Source organism: Bos mutus, chromosome 15 (genome assembly GCF_027580195.1).
Source record: "Bos mutus isolate GX-2022 chromosome 15, NWIPB_WYAK_1.1, whole genome shotgun sequence".
In the NCBI taxonomy this organism is placed as follows: Eukaryota; Metazoa; Chordata; class Mammalia; order Artiodactyla; family Bovidae; genus Bos; species Bos mutus.
In genome coordinates this window covers 35,932,879-35,955,744 of record NC_091631.1, presented here as the reverse complement: position 1 = coordinate 35,955,744, position 22,866 = coordinate 35,932,879, and the positions used below count along the sequence as shown (strand labels likewise).

The window sequence follows — 22,866 nt, the reverse complement described above, 5'->3', positions numbered from 1 at the left end:
TTCCTCCACTGTGCTTCTTTACACTTGATCATGCCCAATATCCTGTAAAGGCTGTCACAACACACTAGTCCCACAGAAAGTCATGGTTCCCAGCCCATTTATGACCCCACAGAGCAATACAGAAACAACCCTGTACCAGACTAAACCTGTAAGTACAGTTTTAGTAAGCTTAAGTGCCATCCTAACTAGTCTTTTGGTCACGTTTCTACCCCACAAGTTTTATGATGGGTCAAAAACACCTTCAAAATCTTGTGATAAACTATAGCAAATTATAATGTACGATAATATTAAGAGGGTCCTGTCAGCACACAAGCATTGGTCATCTTGGTTTTGCAGGAGATACAAACTCTAGAAAACCTGATTCTGGTTTCTGGTCTTAAGTGTTAGTTGCTGAGGCGTGTCTGACTCTTTGTGACCCTATGGCTGTAGCCCGCCAGGCTCCTCTGTTCGTGGGATTCTCCAGAGAAGATACTGGAGTGAAGTGCCATTTCCTCCAACAGGGGATATTCCCAACCCAGGGATCAAACCTGGTCTCCTGTATTGCAGTCAGATTGTCTGAGCCACCAGGGAAGCCCTTTAGCATCCCCCTAATTTATCTATAAGATACACTTCAAACTACAAGGAAAATCATTAGCATTTCATGATGTATCTCTTTAAACATTCAGATTCCTATGCACAAGGATCCTTGAGTTCTGACAACTGATTTCTAGAATCCAAACCATGGATGGGGTTCCCAGGTGGTAGAGTGGTAAAGAATCCACCTGCCAATGCAAGAGACATGAGTAACTTCCCTGGGTTGTAAAGATCTCCTGGAGTAGAACTGGCAACCCACTCCAGTATTCTTGCCTGGAAAATTCCACGGACAGAGGAGGGCCACAGTCCATGGGATCACTAAATGTGGGACACGACTGAGCACACACACAAACCACTCTATTACTGTCCCATGTTTCCAATGTGACCCAGAGATCTTGTATGTAAAGGTTCCACATCAAAACTGAGTTTCTGCTTCCTGAGCTCCAAGGAACAGTTAAGGGCACATTCTCCCACTCACTGTAAATTCAGAACATACAATTCTAAGAGACCTTTCAATAATCAGATAAAGTTTCCTCATCAACAGGTATCCTCACTGAGTGAGAAGGCTCAAATTATGTAACCAGCCAAGGCCTATAAGTGCTGATGTTACCTCTTTGTACTTTGAGGGGAGTTGGCAGAGGAACCCAGGGTCTAATACCCTTATTCTAGAATCCATTAGGTGGGTTTCTGTACAGGCAGGGAGGTAGAAATGCCAAAGAACCTACACTCAAACCAGAAGAGAAAAGCACTTAACATTTAATGAATTTCCCAGCATGTGGCTTCAAGCCACCAGGACACAAGCCCCACCTACACCCTTAATCTTCTCCTCAGCTCTTCTGCTGAAGAATTTGGCCTTCACGATGACAGGCTGCTTTGGGAGCTTTCCTTTCCCCAGAACTTTGTAGTAACCCTAGAAGAACAGAGAAAAGAGTTTATAATGCACCACAGCAGTCACCAAGAGTATAAAGAAAGATTCTTGTCAATCCACTCCATCTAGGAGCCAGGGAAGGCATGTTTCTGATCTGGGCACTCACGGAGGCACCAACTGCCCTCGCCAGTGAATCAATACCAGCAGGTTCTATCCGAGTACTCTAGCACACCAGGACAAAAGCTGTTGGGATGTGACTCTAGTCTCAGGCAGAGCTCAAACCCCCTTTTCCTATTCAATTACCACTTGATAAGCAAAAAAGGAAAAAAATCACATTTCCAATCATGTTCCAAGAAACCAGGGTCATCAGAACTGCTCAAACAACAGGCTGAGAAAGGGAATTTTAACTTTCCTGAAAGTCTCCTCTGGGTTCTACCTCCATATCCATGGAGGGTAAGGAACACAAGGACCAGACTCCTAATAATATACAAAAATGCCTTTTTGGGGTGCAGGGAGGGATCTCTTCAGATAATGTTCAGCCTTAAATATCGACTGAACATACTAGGATTGTATTTTATTAGAACATAAAGGGTGAAGGGCTGTGCCTCATTGTAGTCTTGTGTAAAACAGACCAGAGCCAGCTAAAGTAAATCACTACTTAAGTTCAGATGAGAAAGCAGGGTATTGACAGTAGGAATGAGATATCTGATCAGTTAAAAATTCAAGTGAAAAATGAAGTAAATGAATGGGAGTAAAGTATCACTCTTCAAAGGTTTTACATGATCACAACTGAACAAGAGTTCAGTTCTGTTCAGTGACCTACCCGTGGAAGTTCTACTGAATGAACTGTCTAGTAGGTAGCCGGGCGTGTATTATCCATTATTTTGAAAGGCACATAAAAGGCAAAAATAGTCACTTACTGATCGCACCACATCAATGATAGGAGCAGCTCCTGTCTTGTTCTTGGCAGCATTTACTCGTGTCTGCTCACTAACCAAGGTCCACAATTTATCAAGGTTGACAGTTGGGCAGAAACTCTGGTTCCTCTTTAAGTGGTAATGCCTCATACCAACTTTCCCAAAGTATCCTGGGTGACTGGGAAAACAAGGCAACCATTTTCATTACCTCACTCCAACTGAGCTATGCTTACCATCTTCACAGTCCCTCGCCCTCCATGACAGTGTACACTGTTCACCTGTGCAGAAGAGCAACCTAGTAGGAACTCCACTTGTCGAGTAAAACAAATCTTAAGACTAGAATTCAGGTCACTTGAGAGCTTCTACGCCCTCCTATCACACCGGACTCCTAAACAAGTAGTTTTAATACCATCCCGCTAAGTTGTCCGCATAAATAGATCTAAAGGTTGTGTAAGTCAATCTGATGCATGTCACTAACCTGGTGACTGACTATGCCATAAGGGCCACAGCCAGTGAATAAGGTCAGCAGTTACTCTTCGAGGACTCTAGCACACTAAGGCAACAGTGGATACCCAAGCGTGACTCTAGCCTCGACAAGTGATGACAAGTTCAGTTCACATCAAACATAAACTAGAGAAAAACCAGCAACAGACAAGGTTCGTGAGTACTGAGACTTGCTTCCCGCTTAAGACGTTCTTAACTACCCTCTACCCCTAAATCCCAAGCTAGTATTGTCAGTAAAAGGACAGTGAGAAAACCACTCACTATTTGTCGAAGTTGATCCTGTGATGATGCATGCCACCAGCATTACCTCGGCCTCCCGGGTGTTTCCGGTGTTTGCCTGCAGGAACACATAGCTACATGGCTAAAATAGCCTTCTCCAGCCCGTCAATACTATTGTAGCAAAAGCATTTCCCCATACTTCTGGGCCTTGGCTTTATATCTCTTCCAGCAATGTTGCTCCTTCAAGACTCTTGGGATAAATATCACTTTGCAGAGTTCCACGTAACACTAACACAGTACTTCATGCCTTCAACCGATTCAATACTGGGTCTCGTTCCATTTCCAACCCCCCAACTCATGTGAAATTCTCTACAACCGAAGCACAGACGATTCTCAAATAAAAAGCCAACATCTAATGATCCAGTTCAATCCAACTCGACCGCATGAGCTCTGACAAACCCACTTCACTTAGCTAGCTACTGACAACCAAGCAGCCGGCAGGTATAGTCCAAGGCCGACCAGAATGGGGAAACAGCACTTACCGATGCGGCCGTGGCCGTGGCTCACGTGGCCCCTAAGTTTCCGGGTCTTCCTTAGTCTGGATGGCTGTATGGGAGAAGGTACTTAGTGAGAAAGCAGAAGGGAAGCGGGGCAGGGGGCAAAGCTTGCCAGTCTTTGAGGGACCCACAAGCAAAGGGGTTTGCTCTGTGGCGCCGTCAGCAAAACTGAGGTTACAGCCACGCCTGAAGCCGTGCGGCCTCATCAGGGAAGATCCCGGGCGCCCCGGCCCGCGTGTCTCGAGAATCTAAGCTCCTGGATGAACACGCGGCCCTAGTTTCTCCGCCCTGCTCCGGGCCCATGCCGGCCGCTCCGCCCCGCGGCTGGCCATACGCAGCCTTGGAAGACCAGGGCAAGCTCGGGAGTAGGTGGCTGGGGTGCTTGGTGAGTAAAGCTCGCGGGTTGAGACTACAACTACGCGGACCATCCTCAAGAACCACCTACCATGTCGGCGGCCTAGACGAAAGAGGAATGCCTCCGCGAAGTCTCGCGATCTACCGAGCACGGGGGCGGAGTTATCGCCTCACTTCCTGTCTGGGAGGCAGGGTCGCGGGCGGGGCCTCTTTGGCGTCGCGGGTCTCGCGCGACTTCGGGTCTTGGTGTTTTCCTTTTCCTGTGGGCTCCCTGTTAATTACAGAGCTGTTCCGGAGGCTGCAGTGGGCGGGGTATCGTTTCTGTGATGTCCCGCGGGAGCTCGCGCTCAGAGGCTATCTGTCTCGGAAGGCGGGGTTTGGCGCCCTAAGGTGCATTCGGTCGTGGCTCTGTTGGGCCTGGCTTTTTTCCCAGCGCCAAGGCCCCGGAATCCGCCGGGACCACCGTGTTTCTCAGCTCTTCACCAACAGCCCCATACCTCAGCGACCCCGCGCTTCTCGCTGTGTAAGAACACAGCGAGGTCGTCTTGGCCCGGGCGGTAGCGGTTGCTTGCGTGTCCCTTGGCTGCATTGAGGGACTGTTTGACCCTCAGTGTGCCCACCCGGTCTCTCTGTCTGCACCCTTTCAAGTCTTCGTAGATGTCTCTACCACCCTCTGGGAGTTGCTCGGCCCACACTCTTGAGTGGGCTCAAGGTGTTCTTTTCTCCTTGTGCCATTGTCCTGGGCATTTCACTTTAAACAAGCTCCTTTAAGGGACCTCTACACCAGGTTGCTTTGGGGTCCTTTGTTCTCCAGACTGTAAATCTACCCGTCCATTTTAATTTTCCCTGGAACCTGCTTGGCATGCGCATGACCTCGTCTTCTGGACCAGAGAACCGCTCCTCGATCTGGACTGTGCAAGAGTCTACTCTTGTAGAACTTCTCTGACTCATTCAGTTATTGTTGCTTACTTCTCCCCACTGTGCTACCTTAAAATCTACCACAAAACTCTTCTACTTGTTGGTCCATATTTATCTTTCCTGCCATACCAAATTCCTTAAAGGCTGGAGGATTGTTTTCTTTTACCCGTGCACTCCTAGCTCCCGGCAGGAAGTACACGTTCAACAAATGGTCCTTAACTGAATGAATGCACCTGCCCTCACCTCCCTTTGTAGATTAAAGTGGAAGAGGCGACTTCCCGTTTTAAGTCTTAACCTGTGTTCAGGATCACCTTCCTCAGTTAACTCTAGTGTGGGCTGTGTGTGCGAATTTTCTGTTCCTTGTTCCCTTCAGCTAAAATATAGTTTAGCTAAAGTATCCTAAATTCTCCCTGTTTCTGTTTATTACCTCTCCTCTTTCCTTTTCAGGCAGGCTCCCCAAAAGAATAGTCAACAAATCCTGTTAATGCTAGCTTCCCATTCATTGTTCAGTCCACTGCCATCTGGCTCTCAGCCCCATTATTTCAATGAAATTGCTCTTACCAATGTCATCAATTCACCAAACACCAAACTGAATGGCCCCTTCCTCATATCACTTGTTTTTTCCGTTTTACTTTACCCATTTGACTTCTTTTTTAGCTCATCTCTTGCCTTCCTCCGTCTTCCCTTCAGGTTCTTCTAACTTTGTCCACCATTTAAATATTGGTGTTCTTCAGCCTTCTGCCTGTCCCCCTGTTTTTATAGTACACAGTCTTCTTGGGTGAACTCGTCTTGAGTGGCTTCAATTCACATCTCTGTTGCTGAGCTCCACAATCATTCACTTATGGTTAATTTCTGGTTAGTGTCTCAGCCATTCTAAGATAAACTAGATAGACAAATCCAAAGACTTGACTCTTTTCCAGCTCACTGGTGCCTTCCTTATTCTATATCTTGGTGCGCAGCCTTGGCAACCTATATAGTGATGTCAGGGAGACTTGAAAATTGTCCCCAAACATTCTTTTCCTCTAATACATTGTCATCATGTCGTTTTTTCTATACCTAGCCTCCTTTTTTAGCCTTTGTGCTAAAAAGCACAGCTTTCATTAACACCCTTATCATATCTCTTATCTGGAGTTCAGCACCCTCTTGTGATCACCCTGTCTGCATTCTAAACCTCCTCCAATCCCTCCGTCCTTCACACCTCTGTCAGGTTAATCTTTCCAAAATGACTCATCCCTTCGCTTCATAAAAAAGTTTGGAACAGAACGACCTATTAGCTACAGAACACCGCCCACTTGCCTTTCCAGACTAACCTGAGCTTTTTCCCTACACAAGCTTTCGCTGCAGCCAAACCTCGTACAGCCCTTCTACCTTTTTTCCTGTGCTAGTGTCATTTCTCATGCCTGGAGTACTTACCTTTTTCCTAACCAGATGCCCTGAAGTTTCTTCAACCTTGAAGTCCTACCTTACATTCTGCTGCTTCAAGAATATTCCAGTCCACAGTAAGAATAGCCAAATGCACCTTGCAGTTTACAAAATATGTCTGTCTGCCTGCGTGGGCAGCTCTATTAGCCCCCTTGTATGAATGAGAGAGTTGAGACACAGAAGATTTACTGATTTGTCAGAGGCTACAGAGCAGCTGCCAATCAGAGCCTAGACCTAGCCTTAGGTTTTTTTCTTCGGATCTCCTGCTTTTACCTCAGTAATCACTCCCTCTGACCTCACGACATTATGGTCTTCATCACTCCTTCAATCCTTATTCACACACTGTCTGTACCAGCAGAAAGAGCCTTGAGAGTTGGGGGCAAGGCATAAGAGACATCATCCTCTATTTGACATCAAAAGTGGCCTGTAAGTGCACATGTAATGAGCTGAGCTACCTGGAAACGACCCTTGGTAAGATGGTTTGTGAATGGAGGTAAGCTGGGCAGAGTTTGGGGAATGAAGGTTACCTTCAAGTATCTAGTAAATAGGAACTGGAGCAAGGACCAAGATAGCCCAGGGCGTGGAGGTAGAGTGGTTGGTGGGACACTGCTTCTGGACAGTTGTATCAGGTTTCTTGGTTACAAACGGGCTACATCTTATCCCTCAGGCCACCCATCTGAATGGAAGGCCTTCTTGAGCGGTCCAGCACTGAAGTTGGGTTCTGTGTTCACCTGACATTCTTCCTGTTGATAGTTTGATCTCCAGGGTAGGGAGAGTGCCCTGGACAGTTGTCTGCTTTTGGTTTTCTAGCCAGCTCCCTCTTCTTCCCAAGGAAATCATGTAACTTTAACATAAGGCTCCCGTGGGGTTTGTCAGCGTGGGTCAGTTTCCCTGGGTCAGCCAGCTCTGAGAGAGCTATCCTATGCTATACTAAGTCACTTCAGTCATGTCCGACTCTGTGTGACCCCATAGACGGCAGCCCACCAGGCTCCCCCGTCCCTGGGATTCTCCAGGCAAGAACACTGGAGTGGGTTGCCATTTCCTTCTCCAGTGCATGAAAGTGAAAAGTGAAAGTGAAGTCGCTCAGTCGTGTCTGACTCTTAGCGACCCCATGGATTGCAGCCTAACAGGCTCCTCTGTCCATGGGATTTTCCAAGCAAGAGTACTGGAGTGGGGTGCCATTGCCTTCTCCGCTGAGAGAGCTAACAAAGCTAAATTCTGTATATGCAAAGTTAAGTAGATGCTAGACATGAGGTACTGGGTGACCTCATGTCACCAGGCACAGGGGGCATGATCGTGGACATGACCCCTGAGAGGCCTCTTTCTCTGTGACATCTCTTCTGAAGTAGAGCATGGCCTGTGACATCTCAGACATGTGGACTCTCCTCAGAGAGTCAGGGCCTCAGAAAATGCCTGCGAAATGAGCAGAAGGGAGACAGTGCTGGGCAGCAGCCTGGTGAGGCAGGTATTTGCAGTGCTGACCTTCTTACTCCTCCCTTAGCCCTCTCTCCAGGTGGCCTTGTGAACACACTGCCACCTGAAGAAGACCCTGGTGGTCCCTTTCTCTTCCTTTCCTCTCTGGGTTCCTGATTTCATCAGCGATTCTTCAGACAGCAACAACAGCCTGGGTGCATTCAACCTTGCTTTCTTGCTCTCCATCTTCAGAGTCGTACATTTGGAAATATGTTGCTCTCCTTTTTCAAGTGGGGCTTCACTGGTGGCTCAGGTGATAAAGAGTCTGCCTGCAGTGCAGGAGACCCAGGTTCGATTCCTGGGTTGGGAAGATCCCTTGGAGAAGGAAATGGCAATCCACTCCAATATCCTTGCCTGGAAAATTCCATGGGCAGAGGAGCCTGACAGACTACATACAGTTCATGGGGTTGCAAAGAGTCAGACACCACTGAGTGACTTCACTTTCATTTCTTTCTCCTTTTTCAAGTAGAGGATTGTTAATTTAAGATGGGACGAGTCAGGGTGTCTTTTCTAAGTGAGAATTTGAGAAAAACTCAGATCCGAATTTACTTCAGAAAGAATTTTAAAACTTACATGTCATAGAAAAGACAATACATGAAAGAAAAATTTGAAAAAATATAAGTACAAACATCTCAAATTATAATACCTTACAATACTGTTTTCATGTCTGATTATTACCTTTCAGTTGTTATTCACATGGAGACGTAGCTGTCTGCAAAGCTGATGATCATGGTACACAAATCTTTTTGTATTCTGTTTTTGGTTTAATACTATTACATTTTTTCTGTATCACTACCCAGTATTCATGATTATTATTTTTAACAGCTAGTAGTTTATCTTCAGCACATACTATAATTTACTAAGCCATTTTCTCGTGTGTTTTCTTTTTTTTTTTCCTTTCTTATTGTTCTCATTGTGTTCTTTGCTATTGAAGAAAATGATGCAATGAACACTGGTGTATGTGTGGCTTTTTTCTTCTTCTGTTGAATAACTTGTCTAGGATAAATTCCCAGGAGTGAGATTACTGTATTATAGGGTATGAACATTTTTATGATTCATTTTATGTTGCTATATGTATGTATATTTTTTCCAAATGGATTGTACCAATTTATGCACCATCAGCACGTGTGGTTTCCAGTTTAAACTACACCAGGTTCAGAGTTTTTGCTTGTTTTATTTTGTTTTTGCTTTTATCAGTAGTTTTTGATATACCCACAATATGGCATTTAGGGGAAAATTCATAGGACCACACAAGGTTTTCTTTATTACAAAGTAAAAATAAATATAATTCAAGGACTAAGAGTCCTTCCTTTCTGTGTTGGATAGATTTTTAAAAAAATCTCATTGTTCTGTGTGGCAAATGCATTCCTAACAGCTTTGTTGGAAGCTAGGATGGAAAACCCTGCTGCCATTAAACTCAGAATAGCAAAATGTGAAGGGAAGAATGCCAGGATCTTCGAGGGCAGTTCATCCAATAGCACAACGAATTCAATTGCTCTTGAGTTTTATTTTAGATGATAAAATTCATGGAAAGAACACAAAAGTTTTGGTTCATTTCCTACCCCTGTTTTCACTAGCTGAATGATTTTGAACAAGTAGCATTTTCTCTTTCAATCTTAGATTACTTGTCTGTATAATGAAAAACTACCATGATTCATTCATTCATTTTAGAAATACTTATTGGGCACATGCTGTGTATTCAGACACTATGTATGAGTGCCAGGCAGTGAGGGGAAGGCGCCATGGTGAACACAAAAGACAAAGTCCTGCCCTAGGACTGTGCCTAAAACAGGCAGTGAGCAAGCACACAGATAAATAATGTATCACATTCAACACAGTCTAGCATAGAGTAGGCACTCTCTATTTACTTGGTGTTTCTCCCTCCCATTTCCCCCCCCTAAAATGTATGCTATTTTGATGATAATTTGTTCTGTACTACCCATGCAAACAATCTTTGAAATTCTAACTCCCAGTATGGTACAGAGTGACTTGCTCTGTTATTCCTTGGCCAGGTTACAGAAACCCAGTTAATCTCTCCCTTCTCTCACCTCTGGGAGTGGGATCTTAAGGGAGATGGTTTGTAAGCAAGGTAACATACGTGAGGTTTCCCTTCTGTCTTTCCAGTCTTTCACTTTAATTTAGTTCAAGTCGCTTCATGACTTAAAGTGGAGGTCATAAGCTGATGGCTGGTATACTTTGTTTGACTCATGCTGTTATGATTTTTTTTTAATTTAGTTGGTTGCCAACATTTAAAATTTTTTTTAAATTTGGATTTCTGGTGTTTTGAAAAAACTAAGACTTGGCAACACTGGACCCACATTCTTTTAGGTGAGGCTCTTTACTGTTTATATGACTAACCCCTGGAGGCATTTGAATTGGCTACCCCTGGCTTAAGTACGTTCTGCCAAGCAAGCCCCTTAACTTTCCCAGGTCAGGGAATATAGGGGGGAGAGAGAAGAGCTAAATAATTGTGAAAAGGAAGAAGGGGATAGAAATGGGATCATTTGGCCTTCCCTTGCTTATCTTCAAATCAGAGACTCATTGCATGTGCATGCTCAGTCATGTCTGACTCTTTGCAGTCCCATAAACTGTAGCCCGCCAGGCTCCTCTCTCCATGGAATTTTCCAGGCAAGAATACTGCAAGCACGAATACCATTTTGTACTTCAGGGGATCTTCACGATCCAGGGGTAGAACTCACGTCTACTGTGTCTCCCGCATTGGCAGGTGGATTCTTTACTATTGTGCCACCTGGGAAACCAGAGACTCATTGCTGTGCCTTTAATTTAACCTTACCCTCACAGAGTTAATTCAGTTGCTCTTCTAAGACAGAAATCAAATACTTACTACTTTATATTCTTACCCTGAGTTGTGCCCACTGGTTTGGAAAGCCATGCCACTTCCTCAGATACCCAGAATGGTCATCCAGAGTCTATTGCAACTGTTCTCAAAGTGTAGTCTAAAGGCCCATGGAGGGGGTCCCTGAGACCCTTTCAGGGGTTCCACAAGGTCGAAACAATTTTCATAGTAATACTAAGATGTTATTTGGCCTTTTTACTGGGTTGACATTTGCACTGATGGTGCCAAAGCCAAAGTCAAAGATGGTGTGTAAAACTGCTGGTATGTGTATTCTTCACAGCCAGGCATTTGCTTGTAAAAGAAAAGATGATAAAAAGAGAAGAGCCAGTTTCGCTGAAGAATGTCCATGTTTATTAACGTTCAATCCTTGAATACAAGTTTCTTTAATATTCTGTGTGAAGAAATAAGTATGCATAAAGCACTTCTGCTGTTTATCAAAGTGAGGAACTGTAGTTGTATCCCTATTTGACTTGCATGCTGCACTAGCTTTATTATTTTGTAGAATACTAGTTTTATTTGAACAACTGACAGACAAACTGATTATTCAGGCTTGGGAATTTGGCAGATATTTTCTTTAAAAATGAAGAGAGCCTATCACTTCAAGAAAGAAAACACTTTATTTGTTGCCAACGATAAAATTTGGGCTTGCAAGCAAAAATTAGAATTCTGGTAAAGTTATAGCTGCCTCTGTGAATTTGACAACTTCATAACATTTACAGAATTTTCTGATGCAATTAGAGGTGACTTTTTTTCTGTAATGAAATATGTCAATATTTGGAATATTTGCATTAATCATTGAATCGGTATTTTCCAAGTCAGTGCTTGGTGTTATAAAAATTATGCCTGGGTTAAAGAGTGTTTCAAAGTGTTAAAGCAGACCGGTGGATGGTAATGTAACAGAATAAGAAAAGTTCACTGATGGAGTATCAGATTCTACCAACCTTGAAGAAACTACTGCTCTTGGATAGCCTCTGCCTACAGTAGCTTGAAGCAGGACTTCCATTCCTGGCCAGAGATTGAAGTCAGGCTACGTCAGTGAGATCACTGAATCCTACCATTAGACCACCAGGGACCAGTGGTCAGTGATAAGGTTCTAGCCAGTCAGTTGTGTAGAAATGAATTCCATATAGAGATGGAAAGTAGTGAAGCAAGTAAAGTGTTTGTTGCTGCTGCTAAGTCGCTTCAGTCATGTCTGACTCTGTGCGACCCCGTAGACGGCAGCCCACCAGGCTCCGCTGTCCCTGGGATTCTCCAGGCAAGAACACTGGAGTGGCTTGCCATTTCCTTCTCCAATGCATGAAAGTGAAAAATGAAAAGTGAAGTTGCTCAGTCGTGTCCAACTCTTAGTGACCCCATGGACTTCAGTCTATGAGGCTCCTCCGTTCATGGGATTTTCCAGGCAAGAGTACTGGAGTGAGTTGCCATTGCCTTCTCCGAGTAAAGTGTTTATTAGGAGGCAAAAGGGTACGTGTGGATAGACACATGAGTGGGCTCAGAGAGAGAGCTTGCCCTCATGGTAGTTTAAATCACTTTTATGAGGCATTTCTTCTGGATTTCCTTTGGCCAGTCATCGCTGCCTTATTCTGAGTCCATATTTAGCTTATCTCAGTGTCCTCTGATGTGTGTACGTGCATGTCTTAGCCAAGATGGATTCCAGTGAAGACGCCTATGGGGTAGCTTGACATCGCTTCCTATGAATTGATGCCCTCCCTTTTGACCTCCAGGGAGCTTTCCTGTGTATGTATAGTCAGAAAGGTCTCCTTGGCTTCAAGAATGAGGAATAGGTAGTCTTTTATGTCTTATTGGGCAGGGCTTAGCTTCTCCCTCCTGCTCTTTTTGAGTATCTGTGCACAGCAGACGAACTCCATCTGCCCAGCCTGGGGCCCATCTATCTCCTGACTCACTACCACTTGTTAAATTTTGGTGTACTATCAAAGAAGATTATCTACAATTATCTAATAAGGCTATTAAAATACTTCTATCTTTTCCAACTGTATAGCTGTTTGAGGCTGGATTTTCTTCATATACTGTAAACAAAACAACATGTAATAGATTGACTGAAGAAGCTGGTGTGGGAAAAGCCAGCTTCTATTAAGTCTTCTGCTGAGCCAGACATTAGGAGGTTTGCAAAAAGGCAAAAACAATGTCACTCTTCTCACTAAATTTATTATTTGAAAGTATTTTTTCCTGAAAAGTATGTTATTCATGTTGACTTGTAATAGGTTTATTGTGTTTTAATGAATTAATATTTTAAAATTATCTCACTTTTAACTTATAATATGGTAAATGGCAGTAGATATAACCACATAAGTAAAATTTCTTTGGGGTCCTCAACACTTAAAGTAAGTAAAGTGGTTCTAAGACTAAAAGGTTTGATATTCTCAAAAGTCTGGCGAAATAAACTTATCCACATTTAAATCTTTTAAGAGACATTGTCCTCACCTCCATCAGGGCTGCTACTGTGGCTGTGCTCTGGAAAGTAACTGCTCTTAGAGCCTCAGAATGAATTCAAGATAAAAGCCCGTCCGTTACTTTATTTAGTGGCATCTTGCTGGGCTCCCAAGAAGCCTGGCCCCTCCTGCCTCCTCTGTCCTTAATGCGCTTGGTTCCCAAAGACTGGAATTGAAGTGACAGTTCTCTTAAATTTGCATAATTACAGAGCTCTGAATTTGAATTAAATGAATTTTGTTTTTGTTTCTTTATAAATAAGTACAAATATAAAACTAGGTGCACTCTTTATGCTTTTATATAATTACAAAACCTAAAACAGCTGATAAATGATAAAAAAACCAAAACAAACTAACAATATTAATATCATTTGCACATGATGTGTTGCTAAGCAAAATTATCACCTCAGCTTAAGTGAGGTGCACCCTGTTGTGGCTAAGTTTAGCAAACTTGTGCCACATGATGGTGGTCCAGTTTCCCCACTACTGTCTGTATTCTAGGTTCTGTGGAACATTCATCATCATGCGCTGTGATTTCATTTGGGCTTCCTGTGGCGAGAATCCGTCATTTACATATTATCTGCTCCTTTTTCTTCTCATTATCCTGAGACAAAGTAATACTGGTATGAACTAGATCCTAACTTTTTAACACTGCCTCTAAAATCCCATCATGGTGGATATATAGATGACCCAGAGTATTTATACTTTAAAAAGCTCATCAGAATGAAACACTAATTTACAAAAGTTGTTAGAGAGAACTCATGAGGAGCCAAATTCTCTGAACCTCATTTTCCTCAGCCTGTCTCTGATGATTTTATTTCATTTTTTAAAATACAATCCCTATTTCCAAGGGTAATTGGGAGGATGGAGATAAAGTATATAAAGCACCTGGCATAAACTTGGCATTTAGTAAATTTCCTTCTCTTTTCCAAAATGAAATGTTGGATCAAGCTTGTCCATTGATAAGAGAAGCACAGAAGTATCTGGGACATTTTTGAAGGCAAACCAACCCTGTAGGACACACACAACCTAGCAGACCCCTCCATGCTTTGTCTTCCCGGCAGAAATCTGGGACTGTCTTTTGGGCCCAAGTGAGAGTTCGGACTGTTCCCGTTGCGGGACGTGAGCCTCCAGTTCTAGGGACAGACATAACGTGGACTTCTGAGGCCTTGGTTTTTGTATCCTTTCCAGCCCTTTTCCCAAAGAAGTAAATCACTCTGCTTTGTGCTACACTTATAGGGAGTAGAGCTTGGTTTGCTTTATACACTACTTCACACTTGAGAATATTAATGGAAAAGCCCCAGTTCTGGGCACATGTGTGGGCACAGACACAGGCATGAGCTTTATGGGGCAGTCACTAATGCACCAGAAAAACAGAAGCAGACAGATGGAGGCGACACTGATCTGCTCGTTGTGCCAACAGGACCTGCACAGTGTTGGTGCCTGGCTTCTACCCTGTTAGCATTTGCTCTGTAAGAATTGCTTCCAGTGCTTGATCAAGGAGCTAGAGCACGTTGCTGGGGTTCAATGGGACTGTCCCAGATGGTAAGTACAAAGGCACCAGAGGTTCACCTCCATCTCTGAAACAGCTCTTTTCCCATTTCATAGGAATTGAATTTCAGGTGTAGAAAGAATCAGAATTTAAAAGCCCATGGGATACTCATTGCTGAAAGCAACTCTTTAGGGAATCTGTGAGACAAAGCAAATCCTCTTGCTGCTTAATAGATCTGTTTTGTAGGCTAGGATTTTTCATGTTGGGATTTCCTTAAATTGGTGGCAGACTAAGAAACCTGGAGAGTTTGATTCAGGGTTTGGCTGCCTCCCCAGAAGGAGAGGATATGTCCTGACCCACTAAACTTCTGAAGCAGGGGAAGAATAGGTGGGCCCCTCAGGTCAGTCAGGAAAAGATTTTGAACAGACTTGCACTGACTAATGAACCATTCACCATCTATGGTGAACCCCCCTCCTACTGCAGGGAGGAGCTTGTGCCTTTCTTCTGAACGTCAGGTTTCCTAGGAGACAATCTCATTGAGAACTGTGAAGTCCTTGGAGACAGCAGCCAGGTCCCTTCATTTCATTATTCTAGAACAAGTCATGTTGCATTGGTGCATTGAGTGTCTGCTGAATGAACTTGTGCGATGAAAAAGCCAAATCAGTTGACAGCATTTAAAAACATCATCATTTTTGTTTGTTTTGTTGTCTGCAGTATTTTAAAAGTGATTTGTAGCACAGGTCTAGGTTATCTGAGGCATTAGACCATTGCAGGTACTTTGAGATCTGAATTTTGAGATTTTTAAACCTTGGACAAGCTACCTAACCTCTGTTAGTTCTCTGTTGAGAGTTTGGAGTACAGAAAAGATATGGTCTACTTAGATTTTTTTAATTAATATGTGATTTTTAAACTTAACCACTTAAACTTAGTTCTCCCCTAAGCTTTTAATTTTAACTTACAAATCTTATTCTATTTATTAATATAGAAAATTTAACAGTCACTTTAAAAGGACCTTTCATTAATATTTGAACATATTTACAGCTAATATTTGCTTTTATAAATTAATTTTTTAAAAAATAATTCAATTGTCTAGCAAATAAACATTCTAAAGAACTTAACTCTTGGAAATACAGTAAGTTAAATTTATAAAAATGGAGAATCAAATATGTCTTAAAAGTTCCAGCACTGTTGCATTATTATCCAGAATATGTAAAGAGCTTGTACAACTCACCAATGTAAAAATGGGCAAAGAACTTGAATAGACATTCTCCAAATATCACTAATATTTAGGGAAATACAAGTCAAAACCATGATGAGATATGACCTTACATTTTTTAGCATGGCTGCTATTAAAATAAAGAACAGAAATAACAAGTGTTTGTGAGGATGTGGAGAAATTGCAATCCTGTGCACTGTTGGTGGGAATATAAGATGGTGCAGATTCCTTGGAAAACAGTATTGTGGTTCCTCAAAAAATTTTAAAATAGAATTACCAGCAATTCCACTTCTGGAGTTAAAAACAGGGACTAGAAGAGATATTTTTGTGCCCGTGTTCATAGCAGCATTCTTTGCAACAACCAAATGTGGAAGGAACCTACGTGTCCCTAGACAGATGAATGGATAAACAAATGTGGTATCTACATGAAATGAAATATTCAGCCTTAATAAGGAAGGAAATTCTGACAAATGCTACAATATGAATGACCTTTAAGAACATTATATTAAATAAGCCAGTCACAAAAAGACAAATATTCTATGATTCTGCTTACATGACGTACGTAAAGTAGCTAAATTTACAAAGATAGTATGGGGATTGCCAAGGGTGCAGGGAGGAGGGGATGGAGAATAGTTTAATGATATAGAGTTTCAGTTTTGTGTTTTTTAAAAAATTTAATTATTTTATTGGAGCATAGCTGATTTACGATGTTGTTAGTTTCAAGTTTTGCCCATTTTTAAATCAGTATTTTGTTGAGTTGTATGGCAGCTTTATATATTCTGGACACTAGACCCTTATCAGATAAATGACTTGCAAATATTTTCTCCCTTTCCACGGGTTGCCTTTTTGTTTTGTTGATAGTGTGCTATCAACACATTGAAAGTTTAACATTTTAAAGTCCCATGTACCTGTCTTTTGTCATCTGTGCTTTTGGTGTCATACCCAGGAAATTATTGTCATAAAACTTCCCTCCTATGTTTTCTTCCAAGAGCTTTATAGTTTTAACTCTCATGTTTAGGTCTTTGGTCTCACTTAAGATTTCTACCATGAACTAATTATACATATCTCAAGACTGTTTGACTCTAAAATCAGAAACATTCAAAAACTAAGATCATGGCATCTGGCCCCATCAGTTCATGGCAAATAGATGGGGAAACAGTGGAAACAAGTGACAGACTTCATTTTCTTGGGCTCCAAAATCACTGCAGATGGTGACTGCAGCCATGAAATTAAAAGATGCTTGCTCCTTGGAAGAAAAGCTATGACAAACCTAGACAACTTATTAAAAAGCAGAGACATTACTTTGCTGACAAAGGTCTGTATAGTCAAAGCTATGGTTTTCTAGTAGTCATGTATGGATGTAAGAGCTGGATTGTAAAGAAGGCTAAGTGCCGAAGAATTGATGCTTTTGAACTGTGGTGTTGAAGAAGACTCTTGAGTCCCTGGACAGCAAGGAGATCAAACCAGTCAATCCTAAAGGAAATCAGCCTTGAATATTCATTGAAAGGACTGATGCTGAAACTGAATGCTCTAATACTTTGGCCACCTGATGAGAAGTGCTGATTCATTAGAAAAAACCCTGATGCTAGGAAAGATTGAAGACAGGAGGAGAAGGGGATGACAGAAGATGAGATAGATAGATCACATCACCAACTCAATGGACATGAGTTTGAGCAAGCTTCAGGAGATGGTGAAGGACAGGGAAGCCTGGCATGCAGTCCGTGGGGTTTCAAAGAGTTGGACATGACCGAGCAACTGAACAGCAATAACAAAAGTTACAAAACTAAATTCATACTAATGACAATTATTAGAATCATGGTGTTTGTTGCCAAGTTATTCTAAGTACAAGGAAGAATGAAAATATAAGCTTTGGTGTCAGTATATCTGGGCATCTTAGTGTGAGTTCTAGTCTGTGTGTGTGTTCAGTTGCTCCATCGTGTCCCACTTTTTGCGACCCCATGGGTTGCAACCTGACAGGCTTCTCTGTCCATGGAATTTTCCAGGCAAGAGTACTGGAGTGAGTTGTCATTTCTTTCTCCAGAGGATCTTCGAACCCACATCTCTTGTGTCTCCTACATTGGCAGGTGGATTCTTTACCATTGAGTCACCTGGGAAGACCCAAGTCCTAATCTACCTGCCACTTAATAGTTGCATAGTTTGGTAAGTTTTCCTGCCTGTAAAATGGAGATGCTAATTGTAATTAATTTATAGGGTTGTTATGAAGAGTAAGTGAGAACAGAAAAGAAAACATTCTGTACTATATGCCTCGGATATAGTAAGAGACCAAGAAATGTGAAAAAAATGCTATTATTTAGAACTTGTGAAACTGAAGTGGAAAAATCTGTTAGATGTGAATATGCTTGATTTGGAGTCAGGCCATTTCTTGAATATGCTGCATCTTCATTATTTAGTATGTCCTATGGTCTGGCCAGGCTGTTGTTACCTTCCATATTTGCATTTGTGGGTCAGAGTGGAATAAGCTTCCTCTGCTACTTGGAGGTTTTAGGATTCTCTGCTGTGGGCTATTTGTTGGTTCATATGGTAGTTACTGACTTTCATGTACCAGGCCTTATGGTATTTAGGGCACTGAGATGAAAAGACCAGGCCCTTGCCTTCAAGGAACTCATATTCTATTGAAGGGCAGATAATAATACAGTGTTGTAGGAATGTGAAGGAAAGACTCTTTAGGCAAAGGAGCAATAACTCTGGGAGGTTCTCAGTGCACAAGGACTGGTGGATATCAGTTGCTCAGTAAATGTTTTCTGAAGGACTAAACAAATGGCACCCAAATGAGCTGACTGATGAAAAGCAGAGATGTCACCTAGTTCGGGCAAGTCCAGTGAGATACCCAATACCTGAACTTAGATTTCTGATCCTTAATTTGAGAAGCCAGGCTTTGGGAGTCTCATTCTTTGGAAAGAGCTTTTAGCACCTCCACTTTATCCAGCAGAGTAGGATTACAGACTTGCTAAAAGGCTTATCCTACTTCTGCCAATCTGTGATTTTCAAATGTCACATATGGGAATAGGTAGAGGGTTAGCAGGGGAGATGGACAGAGGCTGAAGAATTAAATAGGCCCTTAGCTTCAACGCCTCCAGACACATGGGGCCACATGGCATGGGGATGAGTCCATTTCCATAAATCTATTCCTCCTGGTTGTTGGGCACAGCCAAGCAGTTGCCGTGTTGAATGGAAGCAGGACTATGCCTGAGCTCAGGGTCTTACCAGCTGATTTTCAACTCTAATCCCTCAGTGGAGCCTCCCCAGGCCTGCATGTTTGTAGTGGGGCTCAGCACAGGGGGAGGGCATGAAGTGGGCATCTTCTCATTCAGCTGAACTGTGCCTTGCATCTCTGCAATGCCACGTCCAACACAGAACCTGACACCGGTTGAGGGCTTAAGTGAATACTTATTTAACAGATGATAAGCAATGGGTCCACAAAAATATCCATGGCTCTTGTCTGAAAGGAAAACTTTTTCCAGTTGTGACACTGCCCCTTTCTATTCCTCAAGTTGTGAGGTGCAGATCATGTTTATCAAGCATCTTCTGGTTGGCAGAGGCTATATGGAGTATTTATGCCTGTATTATCTTTTCTAGAAAACTTCACAACAACCCTCTAACATAGGTATTATCCCCATTTTACAGATGAAAAACCTGGGAATTGTGATTATGTAAGGATGGGCTGGAAGAAGCATAAGCTGGAATCAAGATTGCCAGGAGAAATATCAATAACCTCAGATATGCAGATGATAACCACCCTTATGGCAGAAAGTGAAGAGGAACTAAAAAGCCTCTTGATGAAAGTGAAAGAGGAGAGTGAAAAAGTTGGCTTAAAGCTCAACATTCAGAAAACAAAGATCATGGCATCTGATCCCATCACTTCATGGGAAATAGATGGGGAAACAGTGTCAGACTTTTATTTTGGGGGGCTCCAAAACCACTGTAGATGGTGACTGCAGCCATGAAATTAAAAGATGCTTACTCCTTGGAAGAAAAGTTATGACCAACCTAGATAGCATATTGAAAAGCAGAGACATTACTTTGCCAACAAAGGTCCATCTAGTCAAGGCTATGGTTTTTCCTGTGGTCATGTATGGATGTGAGAGTTGGACTGTGAAGAAAGCTGAGCACCGAAGAATTGATGCTTTTGAACTGTGGTGTTGGAAAAGACTCTTGAGAGTCCCTTGGGCTGCAAGGAGATCCAACCAGTCCATTCTAAAGAAGATCAGCCCTGGGTGTTCTTTGGAAGGAATGATGCTAAAGCTGAAACTCCAGTACTTTGGCCACCTCATGTGAAGAGTTGACTCATTGGAAAAGATCTTGATGCTGGGAGGGATTAGGGGCAGGAGGAGAAGGGGACGACAGAGGATGAGATGGCTGGATGGCATCACCAACTCGATGGACATGAGTTTGAGTGAACTCCGGGAGATGGTGATCGACAGGGAGGCCTGGCGTGCTGTGATTCATGGGGTCGCCAAGAGTCGGACACGACTGAACGACTGAACTGAACTGAACTGAATAACTACTAAGTGTCAGGTCAGGTCGAGTCAAACTCAGGTTCATCCACCTTTGGAGCTTGTGATCTGCACTGTGGCGCTTTGCTCAGGGGGAGATTCCTCACCCACTGGAATTATTGCGCTAATGGAGAGACTCAAGGGAGAATCTGAGGAAAGACCCAATCCTGCAGCCTGAGATATTGGGTACAGATCTTCCATCAATGCAGTCACAGCCTAGTTGAAATTCTCCCCAGCAACTCCATCACACTAGGAAGTGGATCTACATCAGGTCTTAGGCCCTGAGGAAACCAGCGGGACCAGGTCTTTGAAAGCTAGTGATGGGGACCAAAGCAAAGGCAGTAGTATGCTGAGCACACACTGTCTCAGCTGTGCTGTGAGATGGCTGGTGTGGCGGGTTCTGGGAAGGCTGGATATTGGAAATGGGTCTACTCAGCCAATGAGACTATCTACTTGGGACTGTTTGCTTTTAAATCTGTTTGAAAATGGTCCCAGATCAAATTCTACCTGGAAAGTTGGCCATTGAGTCCCCAAGTGATACTTTAAATAAATGTAGCAAGCTCTGAAGGAAGCTGGCATGCCTGAAACTCTTTACTATATGCTGGGTCTGTTTTCAAAATTTTCAGGGCTCCTATGGTTCTGGGACTCCTTGGTGGCTCAGATGGTAAAGAATAGACCTGCAATGCAGGAGACCTGGGTTCAATCCCTAAGTCAGGAAGATCCCCTGGAGGATGGCAATCCACTTCAGGATTCTTGCCTGGAGAATCCCCATGGACAGAGGAGGCTGGTGGGCTATACAGTCTATGGGGCCACAAAGAGTCAGATACAACTGAGTGACTAACGTGTGTGTGCACCCACACACACACACACACACTTATGATTATATTTGTTATTTTAGGAGAGGAAGGCTATTAAGTGTATATTTCCTTCCCAGTGTAAGTAAAAGGAACATTAATCTTTCTCTTCAAATCTAATAAAAGACAAATTCTAGATGTGAGACCTTGATTCTGAGGTCTAGATTCCAGTCTCTCCTTGTTTGGTATCTTACTTTTCCCAGTATCAATGTGGTAGATGCAGTCTAGGTAGGGACAGAGACCCTGGTCTGGAAGTCATGGGCCCTGTAGCTTGGTCTAGACACTAATTGACTGGGTGATCCTGGGTATTCTCTGGGACTGGACTTGAAGAGCTCTAGGAACACCAAATAATCACCACAGCCTCCTGCTTCCTGAAGCTAGTGACAGGTAACAGCATACCCCCTGAAAACTGCAAATGCTGAAAGGGGGAGCAAGCTCTGTCCCTTCATGGGCAGGCCTTGGGGCTTTGGGAAGATGCAAAGAGAGGGACGTGATGCAAGATGCTACAACCTCAGAGTCAGAGAGGGAAATGGTACTTATCTTAATGAGCTGGAGGGGCTCTAATGGCCTGGGGTGAGAGTGGGAGGTGGGAGTCAGGGGAGGGGTGAGGTCTCAGCAACAGAAGCTTGGCAGGTGAGATGACTGCTGCTTGCTCACTCCAGGTGATGAACAGTGTGTGCAACCGTTGTGGGGTCTCGTGTGGGCAGTGACCCAAGCTTCCCAGGTGGAAGGCAGGCTGCTGAGCCGTGTGTGCAGCAGGTGCAGAACCCGGAGTGCTGGAGCCCTATTAGCAGGATAGTTTTTTTTAGTTCATGAACAGTTTTCCTCACATTAATTGGCTCTCTAGGGCCCTGGGAGTAGCACTGGTACCTCAGAACAGTACCGTTACTGGGAGAGCGATTCCCCTGGTGACAGGAAGGAGGCAGGCTGTGTTTTGGGGGATGTATTTCTGCTGCCAGGACTACTTGGAAGGCTATAGCTAGAGAGGGAGTTCAAGGTAGATGTGATTGATGGACAGGGTCTTGGAGAGGCCTCTTGTCTGCTGGAACTCTCTCATTTAAGAGAGACCAGTCATTGTTGACTGCTGTGATGGCTGGAGAGCAGGAAAGACCTATAAGAGTGTATCTCTAACCCCTCATTGAGTACATGGGACATCAGAATTCCAGAAAGTTCTAGAATTCTGCTGTCACATAATTGGTCACTTACAGAGCAAAGAAAAAAAATTCAGGTAGCTCCCTTGACTGTCAATCTAGGGCTTGTCTGGGCTTGAGGGACAGTAGGAACCACAGACCTAGAGTAGGGTGCTGCCCTTGGTTCCCCCACCATTCCTCAGTCCAGGCCCAGTTGGAAATTGGGACAGTGGCCTTGCATAGAGTGTGTTCGTGCATCAGTTCCTGGATTGACTCTTGAGATAGGGAGTGAAAAGAGATAGAGGTGCCACTCGGTGAGATGAGCTCAGTTTCATCATACCCGTACTTTCTGCATTCTGCTACGGGTATTTTCTTGACACAAAAACCTTATTTCACAGTCAGGCAGTTCCTAGGAGCATGTGCTCATCCATCTCCAGCCTGTATCTGTCACCTAGCTCTTACACGCAGGTTCCGACTCTTGGCTCAGATCTGCTATCTAGCTCTGATTCACAGTCCCTGGATCCCCCTGCCTGACCTTATTTCACGTAGTG

General features: G+C 43.4%; 1 protein-coding gene, 1 long non-coding RNA gene and 2 other non-coding genes across 7 annotated transcripts; 1 reads left to right on the top strand and 3 right to left on the bottom strand.

The window, feature by feature from the left end:
• Positions 1-1,306: 1,306 nt before the first annotated feature.
• On the bottom strand, positions 1,307-4,101 carry RPL27A (ribosomal protein L27a). Its single transcript, XM_005895039.3, has 5 exons — positions 4,084-4,101; positions 3,624-3,687; positions 3,124-3,199; positions 2,362-2,536; positions 1,307-1,483 (listed from the first exon to the last, which is right to left on the bottom strand). Exons 1-5 carry the CDS (start codon positions 4,084-4,086, stop codon positions 1,355-1,357), a joined length of 447 nt encoding a protein of 148 aa, XP_005895101.1. The 5' UTR covers positions 4,087-4,101; the 3' UTR covers positions 1,307-1,354.
• LOC138991069 (small nucleolar RNA SNORA3/SNORA45 family) lies at positions 1,583-1,711 on the bottom strand. Its single transcript, XR_011467114.1, has one exon. It is a non-coding gene; the product is annotated as a small nucleolar RNA SNORA3/SNORA45 family (small nucleolar RNA).
• Positions 2,824-2,953, bottom strand: LOC138991068 (small nucleolar RNA SNORA3/SNORA45 family). Its single transcript, XR_011467113.1, has one exon. It is a non-coding gene; the product is annotated as a small nucleolar RNA SNORA3/SNORA45 family (small nucleolar RNA).
• LOC138990999 (uncharacterized) lies at positions 4,097-21,666 on the top strand. Of its 4 annotated transcripts, XR_011467036.1 has the most exons (6): positions 4,245-4,515; positions 6,691-6,803; positions 13,611-13,732; positions 14,533-14,654; positions 17,902-17,977; positions 19,463-21,666. It is a non-coding gene; the product is annotated as an uncharacterized lncRNA (long non-coding RNA). The 4 variants fall into 4 exon arrangements; XR_011467034.1 differs by lacking the exon at positions 13,611-13,732 and having other exon boundaries at positions 4,245-6,803; XR_011467033.1 differs by lacking the exon at positions 13,611-13,732 and having other exon boundaries at positions 4,245-6,825.
• The last annotated feature ends 1,200 nt before the right edge of the window (positions 21,667-22,866 follow it).

Excerpts from the sequence above, each read along its gene's own strand:
- RPL27A (XM_005895039.3), bottom strand. Across the intron at positions 3,200-3,623 it reads CCACGGCCACGGCCGCATCG|GCAAACACCGGAAACACCCG; the intron begins GTAAGTGCTGTT and ends GTGTTCCTGCAG. Across the intron at positions 1,484-2,361 it reads TCATTGATGTGGTGCGATCA|GGTTACTACAAAGTTCTGGG; the intron begins GTAAGTGACTAT and ends CTGTTCTTCTAG.